The sequence below is a fragment of the Bos javanicus genome, chromosome 18, assembly GCF_032452875.1.
Source record: "Bos javanicus breed banteng chromosome 18, ARS-OSU_banteng_1.0, whole genome shotgun sequence".
NCBI classification, from domain to species: Eukaryota; Metazoa; Chordata; class Mammalia; order Artiodactyla; family Bovidae; genus Bos; species Bos javanicus.
Window position 1 is genome coordinate 13,158,942 of NC_083885.1, and position 14,625 is coordinate 13,173,566.

The 14,625-nt window shown below is 51.7% G+C and overlaps 1 protein-coding gene across 3 annotated transcripts in view; it reads right to left on the reverse strand.

The window, feature by feature from the left end:
- The window catches only part of FBXO31 (F-box protein 31), a 36,597-nt gene that overhangs the window by 21,540 nt on the left and 432 nt on the right, over positions 1–14,625 (reverse strand). Inside the window, exons 2-3 of one of the 3 annotated variants that reach the window (XM_061386947.1) lie at positions 4,425–4,496; positions 1,038–1,124 (exon numbers count right to left, since the gene is read on the reverse strand). The exons of 1 other annotated variant lie outside the window; for it this stretch is intronic. In XM_061386947.1, the coding sequence (XP_061242931.1) occupies positions 1,038–1,124; positions 4,425–4,496 (159 nt within the window). The remainder of the gene's footprint in view (positions 1–1,037; positions 1,125–4,424; positions 4,497–14,625) is intronic. One more of the 3 variants, XM_061386948.1, reaches the window with a different exon arrangement.

Here is a 14,625-nt window from a genome sequence, read left to right on the forward strand (position 1 = left end):
GGGGCTGGAGATGGCGCCTGGCTCACTGACTGCTGGGCATGGGGGGGATAGCACAGCCCAGGACATAGTGTTCCAGAGAGCCCACTCCCAAGAGGGCCAGAAAAGGAACAGGACTCACATCTTCAGCCAGCCAGCCCAGCCCGGGTGTGTGGTGACTGCTCCCACACCAGTCCCCTGGGCCTGGGTGACACACGAGGTGGCTTTATAAGTGCACAGTGCCCAGAAAGTGCCCCAGAGCACACTGCCCACACCCAGGCAGCCCTGCCCAGACTTCGGGATGACCCCTGAGTAAAACAGGACTGCCCAGCACACGGCAGCTACATGGAGTCTGGTGGGGGTTAAGAAAAATTCCACCAATGACTCTGTTCTCTCTGTTCTAAGCAGATTTTGTTGGAAACTATGCTCTTCTAAGACTCAGAAGCGGGTCTGCTCAATGCAGACGATGCTGGCCCCTGGACACCCAAAGGGGTGGGGAAAAGAGCAGGAGAGGGCTGCCTGTGCTTCTCGAAAACGTGAAAACAGCTTTCAGTGCATCCTGGCTCAACCCAATACAAAGAGAGACAGCATTCGTCCCCTGTGGAACACGGCCTAGGAAAATGTCTAGAGCTCAAGTGATGCCCATCAAAGGAGGAAACACCCACTGTTTCTACGTACTTTTGTTGTGTGTGTAAACTTTTTACATTGACGTCTACTGTTAACACATGATGACTACAAAGCCTAGATGTGAACACTCACATTTCATCTCAGAAGAGGTAGGTTTTAAGGCTCCTATGTCTCAAGAAGCGATAAATGTTAAAATGCACAGCAACACATGCTCGTGCTTGCTACAACCCCAAACCCAAAGCAGCTGCAGAAACCCTGCCCATTTGTATAACTGCCCCGGGGCCACCACTCAGGAGGTGAAAACCAGCAAAAGCCAAGGAGGTCAGCCCACTGCTTGGGACCAGAGCCTGGGTGACAGGCCCTGCCGGCAGCATCTCGGCGGTGCTCGCCACAGAAGCGGAAGCCAGGGTGGGGTTGAGGGTGGGGGTACGTACGGCAGGTGTACACATCTCTGTACTTCATGTGCTCGTAATCGGGCAGAATTCTCATGAAACGTCCCGACTTCACGCGTGGGTTTATACCTGAACAGACACAGCAGGCAAGGGACTGAGGGGGCTTATGCCTTCTCGACAGGACTTGCCACTTGCTCACCCACGTCACACGCTTCCCTTACATCCTTGACCCCTGGAACCTGCAGGGGCACTCGCCATGGTGGCAGGCCCGGCCAGAAGGAATTGTGGTGACAGGCTTTGCTGCCAGTCAGCAATCCATGCTGGGAACTCCCCACAGCAGGCCCACTCGGGACTCCCCCAACCCCAGGCTCTCTCTCCATCACCCACCATGATCCCCAGGCTTGCTGAGCAGGGAAGGCAGAGGTCACGCTCACAGATATTGGGGTGACCGTGTAGGGAGCCCTGTACCCCAGCTAGGATCCCCGGCTTGCCCGGTGCATACCTGGCATGTCCTTCACCTGTTGCATTTGACCGTGCTGTTTGTGCTGAAGGACAGTACTTGCCAGCCCCAGAACTCAGTCAGACTCCTTGCTCCTGAATCAAGGTAGCTGGGTCCACTATCTAAGGAGGAGAGGGGTGACTTTCTTTCACCACCTCTTCCGGAAGCTAAGGACGAGGCCCTCAGAGCAAACTCAGAGAAACACGGTTCCGGAGATGTGAGGATAGAAGCTGAAGCTCACGCTGGCCAAGGCAGATCAGACACTCTGGGATACCGGTTAACAGACTGCGAATCATCCTCTGCACTTGGCAACCACTTTCAAGGGGTTGAGAGCCAGCAGTTATGACCTCTCCAGATGTCCTGCTTTGCCTGTGACCTCGCCATGGCCCTGTCCCCTCTTGCTGGACTGCCCCTCTCTACTGCTCACCTGCCCACTCACTGTGCCCAGACATCTCCTCCACAGGACAGCTGCCCCCAGCCCCTTTGCCCACAGCTGAGATGAGCTCTGTGGGGGCCTTAATTTCTCACGCATGCTCTCCCCCAGGCACTTCAGCCCCACCACCAGGCAGGTATAAGCCTCCCTCCAGGACTATTTCAGGACTTACAGCTCTTACAGGGAACTCAAGTCACTTTCACATGATATCATCAAATGGCCTAACAAACTCAAGCGGCCCGATGATAAGAACTTGTCGTATTAGACCCTCAAGGAAACAGCTGACCATTCCCCAAAGCCAGGAAGCCTCTCGTTTCTGTGCTGACAAAGGCTACTGTGGCCAGTGTGGTTCAGATAGATACTGATGCCCACAGCGAGGGTGGTCTCCTGAACTCCCCGGACTTAAGACTCCAACTCTGGGGGAGCAACGCTGGAGCCGAGGGTGGAGTGGGGCCCTGGGGACACCCCCAGGACAGAGGGCAGGAGGAGAGGGTACACAACCAGCTCTCCACCCCTGGAACTCTGGGCTTTGCAGGATTCAAAGGAGCATTGTTCTCGCCCCTGAGACCAGAGGACCGGAAGGAACTACACTTTCCCAGGAGTGACCACTAGGCCCCCAGATCCACTTCCCCTGGAGACACGTCTTCTTGGGGAGTGGGACATGGAGCAGAGGTCAGAGAGAAAACCAAAGTGCGAACGTGGACAGGGAAGGTGGAGCGGGAAAGCCTCTGCAGACCAGCACTGGGTCCAGGACCCAGGACAGGGACAGGGTGCAGGCAGGGGTGGGGACCAGGACCAAGGACAGGGCCAGGGTGCAGGGAGGGGTGGGGACCGGGACCAGGACCAAGGACAGTGGTGGGGTGGGGGGAGGGGAGGACCAGGACCAAGGACAGTGGTGGGGTGGGGGGAGGGGAGGACCAGGACTAAGGACAGGGGTGGGGTGGGGGAGGGGAGGACCAGGACCAAGGACAGGTACAGGGTGCAGGAAGCGGTGGGGACCAGGACCAAGCACAGGGAGAGGGTGCAGGGAGGGGTGCGGACCAGGACCAAGGACAGGGGTCGGGGGAAGGTGGAAGTCCAGGCCCAAGGACAGGAGTGGGGAAAGGTGGAAGTCCAGGCCCAAGGACAGGTCCGGGTGGGGGTAGGGCAGGGATGGTGGCTATGGTGGGCAAGGATGCAGCCCAGGCCCCTGGCAAGTGAGGAACTGTGGTAATGGGAGGTAGAAGTAGGGCCAGGACACGTAGGGCTCTGGTGGGAGCGGGGGCGGTGGGTAGCGGGGACGTGGCCACCTTGAAGGTACAGTCAAGCACCAACACCAAGAACTGCCCATGTCCAGGTGGCTGGGCTCCTCAGAGGAAGATCCACGGAAACCCAGAGACTGACAGGAGATTTCCCAACTTGTGAGCAAACTAACCCAGGAACACCTGCCCAATCTAACACCCCCCAAGTGGCCACGGGATCGAGATGGAGAGAAGTCTGAGGGGATGAGGAAGTCAGCCTGGATTCAGGGGCCAACTGTGGCCCACGGCCTGCCTCCCCACTCTCTGCTTGTGCAGGGGGTGTGGGCCACGTGAGGAGGGGCTGGCCCACTGGGAAGCCCCCCATTCTGAATCACAGGTGTTCCCACAGAGGACCCCAGCCCTGGCTTCCTAGGAAGCTGCTCAGGGAGAAGCACCACCTGGTCTGAGTGTTCTGCAGAACTGGTACAAAGTGCAAAAGAAGGTGAAACCCAAAATCTACCAAGATGCTTTTAAGATGAACAATTAACGTCCTTTCCAGAGAATTCAGCAGGTCTCCCTTAGGCCAAAGGTCTTTCTTACACCGTCTTTTACAACCCAGCCCCGAGGGTTAACAGCGCATCACACCCCAGCCCAGGTGGGGAGAGGCAGGATGCCCCCTGCGGGACCCTGGGTGGCATCAGTGCCAACAGTCTCACACCTGAGGGAGGGCCAGAGGAGAGATGTTGGGGCAGGGGCTCTGGGCATCAGGGAGCATTGCTGGCAACTCTGGAAGGCAAAGGGGTGGGGACAAGAAATGGGGGGAGGGGCAGGGACTGGAGGCTCACCACTGCTGCAGGAAGCGAGCCCAGGAAGGGCAGGGCTCGGGGAGGAGGAGCGGCCCGGCTGCTGTCACACATCACGGTCACCCCTGCTGCCACATGCCCAGCCAGGCTGCAGGCCAGGTCCCAGACAGGGGCGCCTCTGAGCCCCCGGAGCTGTTTTCAGGGCAGCCACGTCTCCCAGATAAACGACACCTGATGCACTTGTGCTGCAAAGTCAGAGTCATGCTTTGGCCAGAAATGGGGAGAAGAGAGCCCCCTGCCTGCTCAGTGCCGTCACGCCTGTGCTGGCTCCACGGCGTCACCTCTGACTTTAAGGGGGCATCTGAGAACTGGCCCGTGGGCTGAGGGCCGTGGACTTTTACTTTACGTGGTTGCTGCTCAGTGAGGGTCCGCCTCTGGAACCAGTCAGCGGAAGATGACAACAGAGTAACTTACGCTTGGCATAGACATCTCGACAAGACACGCCCGTGATCTCCAGCTTCCGCAAGTTTTCACAAACGCCGTACTCTGTAACAAGAAACGTTTGCTGGGAATTACAGTCAAGAAATCAGAAAGCAGCAGCGATAGAAAGACTAGGGGAGGGGCTGGGGTGGGCATGCCTCAGCCTTGGCCGTGTGCTCTGAGCCTGACCCTTCTCCCACTGCGGAGGTTTTACGGGCCTTCTCCACACTCAGTCAACACCTCACTCACCAGTGAAGCCACTGTTCTATTTTTAGATGACACCACTCTGAATGAAACAGCAATCTGCATTGTCTATTCTGATAAGCTCTGGAAACCTAATCGCTCAAACCCACAACCAGACAACCAGCTCATGAACACAGTGAATGCTGTGCGTTCCCATGGAAATAAGACCATCACTGGTATCAGGGTTCGACAAAGGCCCCAGACCCCGGTGCGGCTACTGACTCTGAAGTGAAGACACAGCTGGGGCTGCGCAGGGTAGCCTTGAAGCAAAACCCTATACCACCTCCACGACAGCGCTCTGCCCCACCTCAGGCAGGGGCCCCAGGCTCAGAGAGGCTGGTGACTCAGCAGTCCTTGCAGAAGGCCAGCAAAGGGCTGTCCACCTCGTCACACCATGGCCGTTCCCCCTGCCAAGGCCTGGTCTTTCCAGTGGAACGCCTGACGTCAACCCAATGCTTCTGTGGCTGCGAGGACTGTGACAGTGTCCAAGCCAAGCTCAAGATGCAGACAGTGAAGCAACCGCTTGGGGCAAGGCGGTCACCACCTGGCAACCTCCCTGAGACCAGGCCTGTCTCCCTGCCTCCCCTGCTGACGAACAGCCCATGGCCTGCCTCGTGATCACACAAAAGCACACATGCTACCCTCCTGCCAAGAAGAATGTGGACTTCACTCCGGAGAGTCATGCAAGTCGCAAGAACTTGAAAGGAACTCGATAGTGAAACATGCTGTGTGTGACCTGGGGCAGGGGTGACACCTGCATGTCACATGAGCCACCAGCAACCAAGAGGCCCCAAACCCTCTCAGACCACGTGGGGGACCAGCTGGAAGGGCCACTTCCACCCTGGCTGGCGGTCGAGCTGGAGTGGGTCTGCCCACACTCTTGAGAAGAGCTCGGCCCCACACCAGACGGCCTTCATGAGCTCCCACCACGGTCAGGCGGCCGCTTGACCACCACAGGGCTGTCACCACCTTGGGTGATCCCCATAAACAGTGTCCTTCCCTTGCACCAATGACGGCGTACTCAAAAACTGTCACCACACAAGACCTGCTGTGTGGTTCTGAAAGGACAGCTCCTCCCCCTCGGTTCCAGCAGCAACTAGGGCACATGGTCAACAAGACCTGCCTCTTACTGCCTCGCAGACACGATGGACATGATGGTTTGGGAGCCCACCTAGGGGGCAGGGGGTGGGAGCCTTCTCCTCCAAACTGTGCACTTTTTTTTAAAATTTATTCTCTCATTTATTCTTCTAATTTATTTTTTTATTGAAGGATAACTGCTTTACAGAATTTTGTTGTTTTCTGTCAAACCCCAACCTGAATCAGTCATAAGTATACATATACCCTCTCCCTTTTGAACTTCCCTCCCATCTCCCTCCAATCTCACTCCTCTAGGTTGATACAGAGCCCCTGTTTGAGTTTCTTAGCCATACGGCAAATTCCCGCTGCACTTTTGTGATACACACGGACACTGCTGGTCAGATTCAGGGCACAGACCAGAGATGCACCCACATGTGCTCTGGAAGCCTGTATCTCGCAGAAGCATCGGTGCCACCCCGCATGCACCTCCCGGGGCCGAGTCGCTGAAGGCGGGCAACCTGATCTGTGGTTTTCCTGAGTCCAGCAATCGTCCAACCTGAGACAAACAACACACTGCCTCCCAGCGACGGCTCGAACTTTGGATGACTGAAACACGGTGAATCTCTCTGCACAACGCGTCGAGAAAAGGCCCTGTTAATATCACCCAGGAGATGAACCTGCATGAGCAGACAAACCAACCACAGAAAAGGCCACCGACAATCGGAAGGAAAGCAAAGGTATGACACAGTGCTAATAAATATGGCAACAGTCAGTGGGTTTTCCTCAACGTTCCCCAAAGATAATACATTCACCAAAGCAGAACAATGTCATTCTGACCCAAATGTTCCTGCAAGAAATGTTCGGTATTTTCCACGTGATGGGAAAGGCTGTTTTTTTTTTAAAGTTGTGGCTAGGAACGATTCCACCTCCTCTGACTGTTCTATAAACCTTTCCATAAGTCACTGGGGAAATGCCATAAAGTAGCAGTAAGGCCAGTGAACCTACACCATCACCGAGCCTCCCTCCCAGAAAAACTCATCCTCCTGCCCAAGATGGTTACAGTTAGCACACCAAACCGTGCTGCCCACAGCTGCTTTCTAATTGCCAGCAATTCAAAAAGTTTCCTTGCTAAACTAGTACATCAGGCAGCTTGTGAAAGTCTTTTTGGAAAGTGTCTACTCTAAAACCAGCAACACAGTCTAAAAAAAAAAATAGTTTGGGAAGGGGGAGAAAAATGGCTGGCTAAGCTAGACTTGAGGAAATTTAAATTAAACATAGAATCCAGCTATTTCCCTATTTCTAGTACATTCTCAAAAGAGATGAAAGTAGACTCAGAGATGTGTGTTCACCTTTGCTTACAGCAGCATGGTTCACAATAACCAAGAAGTGGGGGCAACCCCAGTGTCCATTGACAGATGACGGATAAGCAAAAAAGGTCCATCCTCACAGTGGGATATTACTCAGCCTTAAAAAGGAAGAGAGGCAGACACCTGACACAGCCTGGCTGAACCTTAAGGACGCTGTGCTGAGTGAGATGAGCCCATCGCAAAAGGGCAGCATTGTATGGTCCCACTGATACGAAGTTCCCAGAGCGGCCCGATTCATAGAGACAGAAGGTAGAAATGGAGGGTGCCAGGCGCTGGCGGAGGGGAAACGGGGTGTTACTGTGTCATGGGGACTGAGCAGCCGCTGGGGAAGATGGAAAAGTTCTGGCCATAGTTCTGGTGATAGCTGCACAGCCACGTGAATGCAGGTAATGCCGCTGAACTGCCCACTTCAAAAAGGTCAAAGTGGTACATTTCACTTTGTGTATATGTTACCACAATTAAAAAAAAATTTAAATTGCCACTTCCAAATATTCCAATCAGGAAATTTCCGAAAAGCTATTTAATGCATGTTTCACCAAGAGGGAAAAACAGGCCAGGAATCTGGGCTGAGTCAACACTGAAGCTGCATCCTCCTGTGACCCGACTGCCAGGGGCTCCCGGCCCTCCTCATTCACTTCCCGTCCAGTGAGGTCCCTTGCTGCCCAGGTTTTACCCAAGCCCCCAACCACAGACGTGTTTCTTAATATGCAGGAGGTCTTTTCTGTCTCCACGGGTGGGGACGGGTAAGAGTTTTCTCCTCTCTTTTCCACTCTCTCGCCTCTACAGGAGGACCCAAGGGTCACATGCTACTTCCCAAGACCCTGGAAGAAAAAACGGAGGTGAACGGAGCTGGTGCCTGTGCCTGCCGTGGCTAGGACGTGCAGGCACTCTGTGTCAGAATCGAAGGTGACAAAGTTAGTGACATCCGTCTATGGGCTGCACCAGTCCTGGAGTCTGCAGTTACAGGGCACTCAGCCCCATGCTCCAATAAAGGCCACTCAGGAGGGCTCTGCCACGCTGGATGGCCACAGAGCCAGGACCAACTCTGACGCAAGCGAGGGGCACACGGGATGAGAGTGGGAACAGCAGGTCATCCTGCTGTTCCAGAGACGGGGGTGGGGGTCCAGGGCAATGCAGGAGCACTGACAGGCTCAGGCAGCAAAGCGCCCAGATGGGGCGACCTGTGGGTGGAGCCGGCAGAGACACACCTGGAGGCACAGGTAGGGGGTCTGGTGCGGAGGCCACTGCACTGCCAGGCAAGGCAAAGGCAGAAGAAAGGCTGGGGCCCAGCCGTGGCCCCCAGAAGGCAGCAGTGGGAGGAAGGGGGCTGGGGGAATGCGGCTGGGTCATCTCCCACCTGCTGTAAACTCAGTTCCCCAAACAAAACCAAAAGGTAATACTGATTGGAAATATAGTTCATTTTTGTTTGCGCTAGATTAGGGGATAATTATAACCCTTAATAAAGTATGGTTGGAATTTCTGAGGCTGTAAAAGGAGGCAGAGGCAGGGACGGGAGCTGGTAGAGAAGGGGGGGGTCCATCAGGCTTGGGGTGGGGGCGTTTCAGGCAACTGGCTTTCAGGTCTCCTGCTCTGAGGACACCCCTCCAACAGCAGAGCACAGGTTCCAAACTCCTATGTGTCCCACAGCTTGCTACTTTTCTTAGCTGTTACTGTAACTGCATGAAATGCCTTTTTTAGAAAAAAAAAAAATAATAATGTAGCAGATCTGGAAAAGCACTTTGCAGCCACCGCATCTCAGGATGGACGAATGTAAAAACCAAACCTAGACGCAGCCCATGGGCATTTCCTATTAAACACTTAGAATATTCAGGCTGCTAAGCAAACAGTTCCTCAGGACAGCTGATACCACCTACACAGTCAATGAGACTTCTTCCCAACCAGCTCCACCTCTGCAAAGATGAACAGCCTCAGTGCCAACAGGAGCCTCGCCCCTCCAGCCAGAAGATGCTGACCCTGTCCAGCTCCATGATGGGCACCCACTGGCCAAGGGAGCCCCACTCCCACTGAGGCCCATCTGTCATTCTTAGACACTTATTCCTGCTACAGGCACCCCTGCTGGGTCTCACCACCCACTCCTGAGACCAGAGGGTAAGCAAGAGTCTGACTCTGCCATCACGTCTCCCCAGACCTCCTCTCAGATTTCAGACACTCCCCGACACCCCACTAATATTCAGCAAGCAGGCCTGCTGGGGCTACTCCAGGTTCCTCCCCTGCCCATCACCGCGGGGCAGACAATGAGGGCATCACTGGCAAAGGATGCTGACTCATGAGTGAGAACCCAAGCCACCTCCTGGACCAGTCCTGGGCTTCTCAGAGGACAGTGGTTCCTCCAAAGTCCCAAAGACACACTCCTTCCAGCCAGAAAGACAAACCAAGATCCTCAACTGAATTACATAACCACTTTGTAAACACAGCAAACAGTGACTACAGCCCAGCAGTTCTTCCTGGCAAGGCACCTGTGTTTGTCCAGTTAAATATGGCCAAGGGGGAATCTTGGCTCAGCACTTCCTGGGGGCCAGACACGCTTTCTAGCTTGCTGCTCTGAGGCTAGCGATGTCTGCTAAGAGGAAGCGTCTCCTGCAGCCCTCCTACTCTGCTAACTGGAAGGATTAGGTTTCTCTGTGGAGCAGCATACATGATGCAACTCCCAAAAATAAAGAGCCTGTAGTCCTGTCACTGAGCAAAGCAGGACAGGATAAGGGCTTCCCTCCAGTTCTGAGACCCTGCTGTGTGTCCAGGAGGCAACCTGGCTTCCTCTTCCTCCTGATCGGGACAGGGATGCTGCTCCTCCTACCTGGACAGTCTGTTTATACACCACCACCCACCCCACACCCCCAAAACAAGCAGGCTCAACAGGCATTGCTTAACGAGAACCATAAAATATTCCCAAAGCCAACAACCTGCCCACTTCACCTCCTCCCTGGATGATCCTTCCGCGCTCAGCCATATTTATCAAAAGCCACATTTTTCACATTTCATGTCAGCATACTAAACAGAACAGAAACAGTGTTTTCTTCTGTATGCAAATACAAAACTGAATATTACTTTTGATTTTCCTATTTCTGTCATACAGCTCAAACATTATGGGAAAAGGATATTTCTAATTATGATGGAATTTCAGCCCACCTTAGACTTACAACTGATCAAAATATTATACAAATATTATTCCAGGGGTCACTGAGGCACTTACCATCAAGAGAAGAAATGGGCAAATTATATACTATATAGTTGAAACCTGACTTTATGTCTCTATGTCTTTATGTGTGAGCATTTCCTTTGTTTCTAAATATATCTTTTGCTATCATTTGAATGTTCTGAGTTGGAATCACAGTCTGAATTTTCTAGACGCATTAGCCTCAGGTAGACCTCACAAAGTGCCGCAGAGATGAACCGTGTTAAAAATGGCCAGTGTTTCAGAATTCACCAACTAAACGGTGAAGTATTAACCAAGAAAAGCCTCGTCAGGGTCAAAGGCAAAGAATGGACTTGGCTTCTGCCCTATGCTCTGAGAAATGACGGCTTATTTATAGCCCCACAAGCAAGTAACTGCAGGAGGCCTGGAGCCAAAGGAGTGATGCATCAAAACACGGCTGAGGGGTGGGGGTTGCAGGGGTTGGAAACGGGGAGAGGCAGAACACAGCTCACTCCCGACCCCGTGCTGCCTTGCAGGCCAGAGCTGCTCTGCTTTCCCATAAGAGGGGAGATATCACTTATTTGGTGTACTTGCCCCCAAAACAGAAGCACATATTTGGCTTCTGAGTAGCAACTTTCTTTCACCTGCCGAAAGAAACTATTTAATCCAACAGCTCCATTAGGCAGGGGGCTCAGAAAACCAAATTCTATAAAAACTACTGATCTATTATTATTGATTTACCACTGCTAGGACACTGAAAAATTGTGAGATTCGCACTAGCACTGTAACAGCCACCTCACTCTAAGTTTCTAGGGCCCCTCCCCCACCACTCTCCACCTGCCCCCAAGTCATCCTCGCATTTTAAAAAGAGCCCCTGACTCGCATGTCTTGCCCGCAAGAAAACAAATTTTAATTAAAACAATTTTTAAAAACAAAACACAGGTGTGCAGCACCCTCTTCCCCAGATTGCTTGTCTTCTCCTCTGGGAAAACTGATTATCAAAACACAGAAAGCAAAGGTACATACACTGAGCGGTAAACACGCACACTCACTAACACCTCACTCGTCCTCCCAGAACACTAACAAGTGTCAGGGTTGGACCTGGGGCTTCAGAGCCAGGACTGCAGTAGGCTGCGACCACCCACCTCCTGCTCACCAAGGCTGGGATCGTTTTGGTTTTTGCCTCTGTGCACATGACTTTGACCTTATCTCCCACCACAACCAAATGTCTAGTTCAGGATGGAAGACGTTTAGGGACTCAGAGAAATGAGACTTGTCTCACGCACGACTATCCTTATACATACTCCAGTCGTAATTACACTAACCCTATGGGATGCCTGTTAATGCTACATGGGACTGCCAACCATCCAACGTTGGACCCAGATGAACTGGAAGTTAAAGTTACCAGAACAAACAAGTGAAACTGAAGACCCGGCTGTTGACAACCTCCATAACCTCAGGATGACAATCATTACTTAAACCGAAAGCTACCAGTACATAACATTGATCAATGCTGTAACTTTTGCAAAAGTGACTATAAGTGAAGTTTGAAAGTAAAGCACTATTGACTATGAGAAAATGTTCTGCATATATTAAACAGAAATTGATCCAGATTAAATAAAACTTGCAAATCAATAATAAAAAAATAACAATGGAGAAAGGGGCAAAGATTAAGGACACAGAAATAAGAGAAACCAAAGCGTCCCAATAATTATATTTTTTTAAATGCGCATCTTCATGAGTTATCAGCCATCTGCAAATTAAATGAGATGCTGTTTCTCACCCAGATTGGCACAGATTTTTAGAAACAAATGGTTCAAACCAGAAAAACTTTAGGGGACACTGGATTAAACGACATAACGAACCCAGACCACAAAGGCAGCTCTGTGATGAGCACAGAGCACTCCTGTTACCTTCAGTGTCTTGCCTGTGCACGCCTCGTGACAGATGTGCAAAGAGGAAAACACACCTGTTAATATCTGGAGTGAAAAATCACCGCCCCCCCGCAAGATAACTGGCCAGTTTCTAGCAAAACTACAAAACTCATAACCCACTACCCCAGCGACACCAGTTCTGGATATATTCCTCAGAGAAATTATCAAATTTAACTGCATCCAAGGAAACATATGAGCTCGTTCACTATCACACTGTGTGCAGTGAGAAAAATAAAAACGAGCAAAGGACCACACACGGCCTCTCCAAATTATGAACCACCACACAGTGCTCAGGAAGCTGGAACCAGATTTAAATGTATTAACATAGACAGAATTTAAAAACACAAGTTGACAGATGCATAATACTCACGGATGATATATTTCCAAAAAACTAAAGCACGATAAGACAATGTTGGGGATGTTACAGGTGTATGTATATACAAGTAAAAGCCACCCACAAACGTGGCTGCTTCTTGGGGGTGGGAAAGACAAGGCTGATCTGGAGGGATTTGAGAGCTGGCTAGAAGGCTTTCTTTTAAAAAAAAAAAAAAAGGAGAAAAATCAAAAGCAAATATGATAGAAGACTTAACTGTTATTTACTGGGGATGACTAAGAAGGCATCTGCTTTACCATGTTTGTCTTTCATTTTTTTAATTTCTCAGAGGGAAAATTCTCCCAGCTGCCCAGGCCACCTTGGTGAAGAGGAGGCCTTGACCCAGCTGTCACGGTGTCTGCTGTCCCCAGAGAGCTGCACTGAGAGGCACAAGAGCAGGAAAGGAAGGGCTTGTCGTCCTCCATCTGCCCTCATGCCTTTCTACATCTTCAGGAGGACTTTTCATATTTCCACTAGAAGTTGTAAGAACCTGTCCTGAGCTGTACCTCTGATTAATTTTACTCTGTGGCACACCTCTGAGCTTTCTGGTCACACAGAAGTCTTGTTAGCCTCTGTTCCTACACATCTTACAGTTTCCCCAGAGACAATCCCCTGGAGACCACCATACAGGTTTGGCTGACTGATGGAGAAACTCACAACGCTCAAAGCAACATCTGTGACAAATCTGGGACTCACAAGGGTACAAAATGCAAAACAAAGCAAATGAAAAGGCGGAACTCTCTTTGCCTCCGAAAGAGGTGAAATTAAAATGGCCGTGAAGCATCATCACCAGTTAGGGTGTGAGGGCTTCATCTGTATCATCTCATTTTACCCTCAGCACTTCCCAATAACAGTTGGGCCAGGGAAGCAGCATGTCCAGGATCTCAGAGCAGATAAACAGAGTCTAGCCACTGATGACCAATCCTGAGGGTTGACCACTGAGCTTTATGGTAGAAAGATGATGAACTGACTGACCTCCCTCTGGAGAGGATTTGGGGAAACAGGCCTTCTCATGAAGTCTTCCTGGAGGTGTAAATACCAACAGCTGGGCAATGAGTATGTAAGGTGTTATCAAGATGGACAGCCTCCCTGCTGCCCACAACCCCACTTTGGAAAGTTATACCCCAAGAAGATAGTCTCAGAAGTTCTAAAAGGTATATGTAAGTCCCACCAATTCCTATAAAATGCACAAAGGCAGTCTCGATGGCACAAGGAAAAACTGCAAGCTTAAAAGTCTAACAGTAAAGGACTAGACTGTGGCATACACAGGCAGTGGAACACTATGAAGCTTTTTTATACTGAACCCTCTATGAAATCATAAATGATACGGTCCCATTTACGGAAAAATGTGTACATGACTCCACATGTGCATATGGAGAGATGTTTTCCAAAATTTTAAGAGTGGCTTATCTTTGATAGCAAGGATCTCTGATGATTTTTTTACTTTCTTCCCTTTGTTGTCCTTCATTGTTTGATTTTTCTTCTTACCCATCCTTTTTACCGAAACTCTAGAGTTTAGTGAACAGCAGAGATCTGTCAACGTTCTGGGTTAAGTAAAGCTGTTTTCAGGGGATTTGTTACAAAACTATTCACCACCCTCACTTCGGACATCAGCATCCCTGAGCGGGGCATAAGCGCCCTCCAGCAATGCCCGCCTCACAACCCACCGCTTCATAGACCAGGTCCTCGCCCTCGAGACCGTCCAAACCCTCGGACTCCCCTAACTATTCAAGTTCACCCTCGGCGATCTCGTCAGCTCCGCCCCCAAGGGCTGGGGACCGAGAAGGGTGTCACAGACGTCAGCTAGTTCCCCGGCCTAAACCCAGCCCCAGCTCGCGTCACTGCCCTCGGCGTCCTGGCCCCCGTAGCTGGGAGACCCCCTCAACCCTCTCTGAGCACCCCATGAACTCCGCTGCGCCCGGAACCCGCGCCCCGGATCTGTGGCAAGGGCCCCTGGGGTCACAGCAGCACCCGGCGGCTGGAACCTTCCCCCCTGGATCCCTGTTCGATGGCAGCTGCCCTTCCAGAGCCCGTGGGGACCCCACCC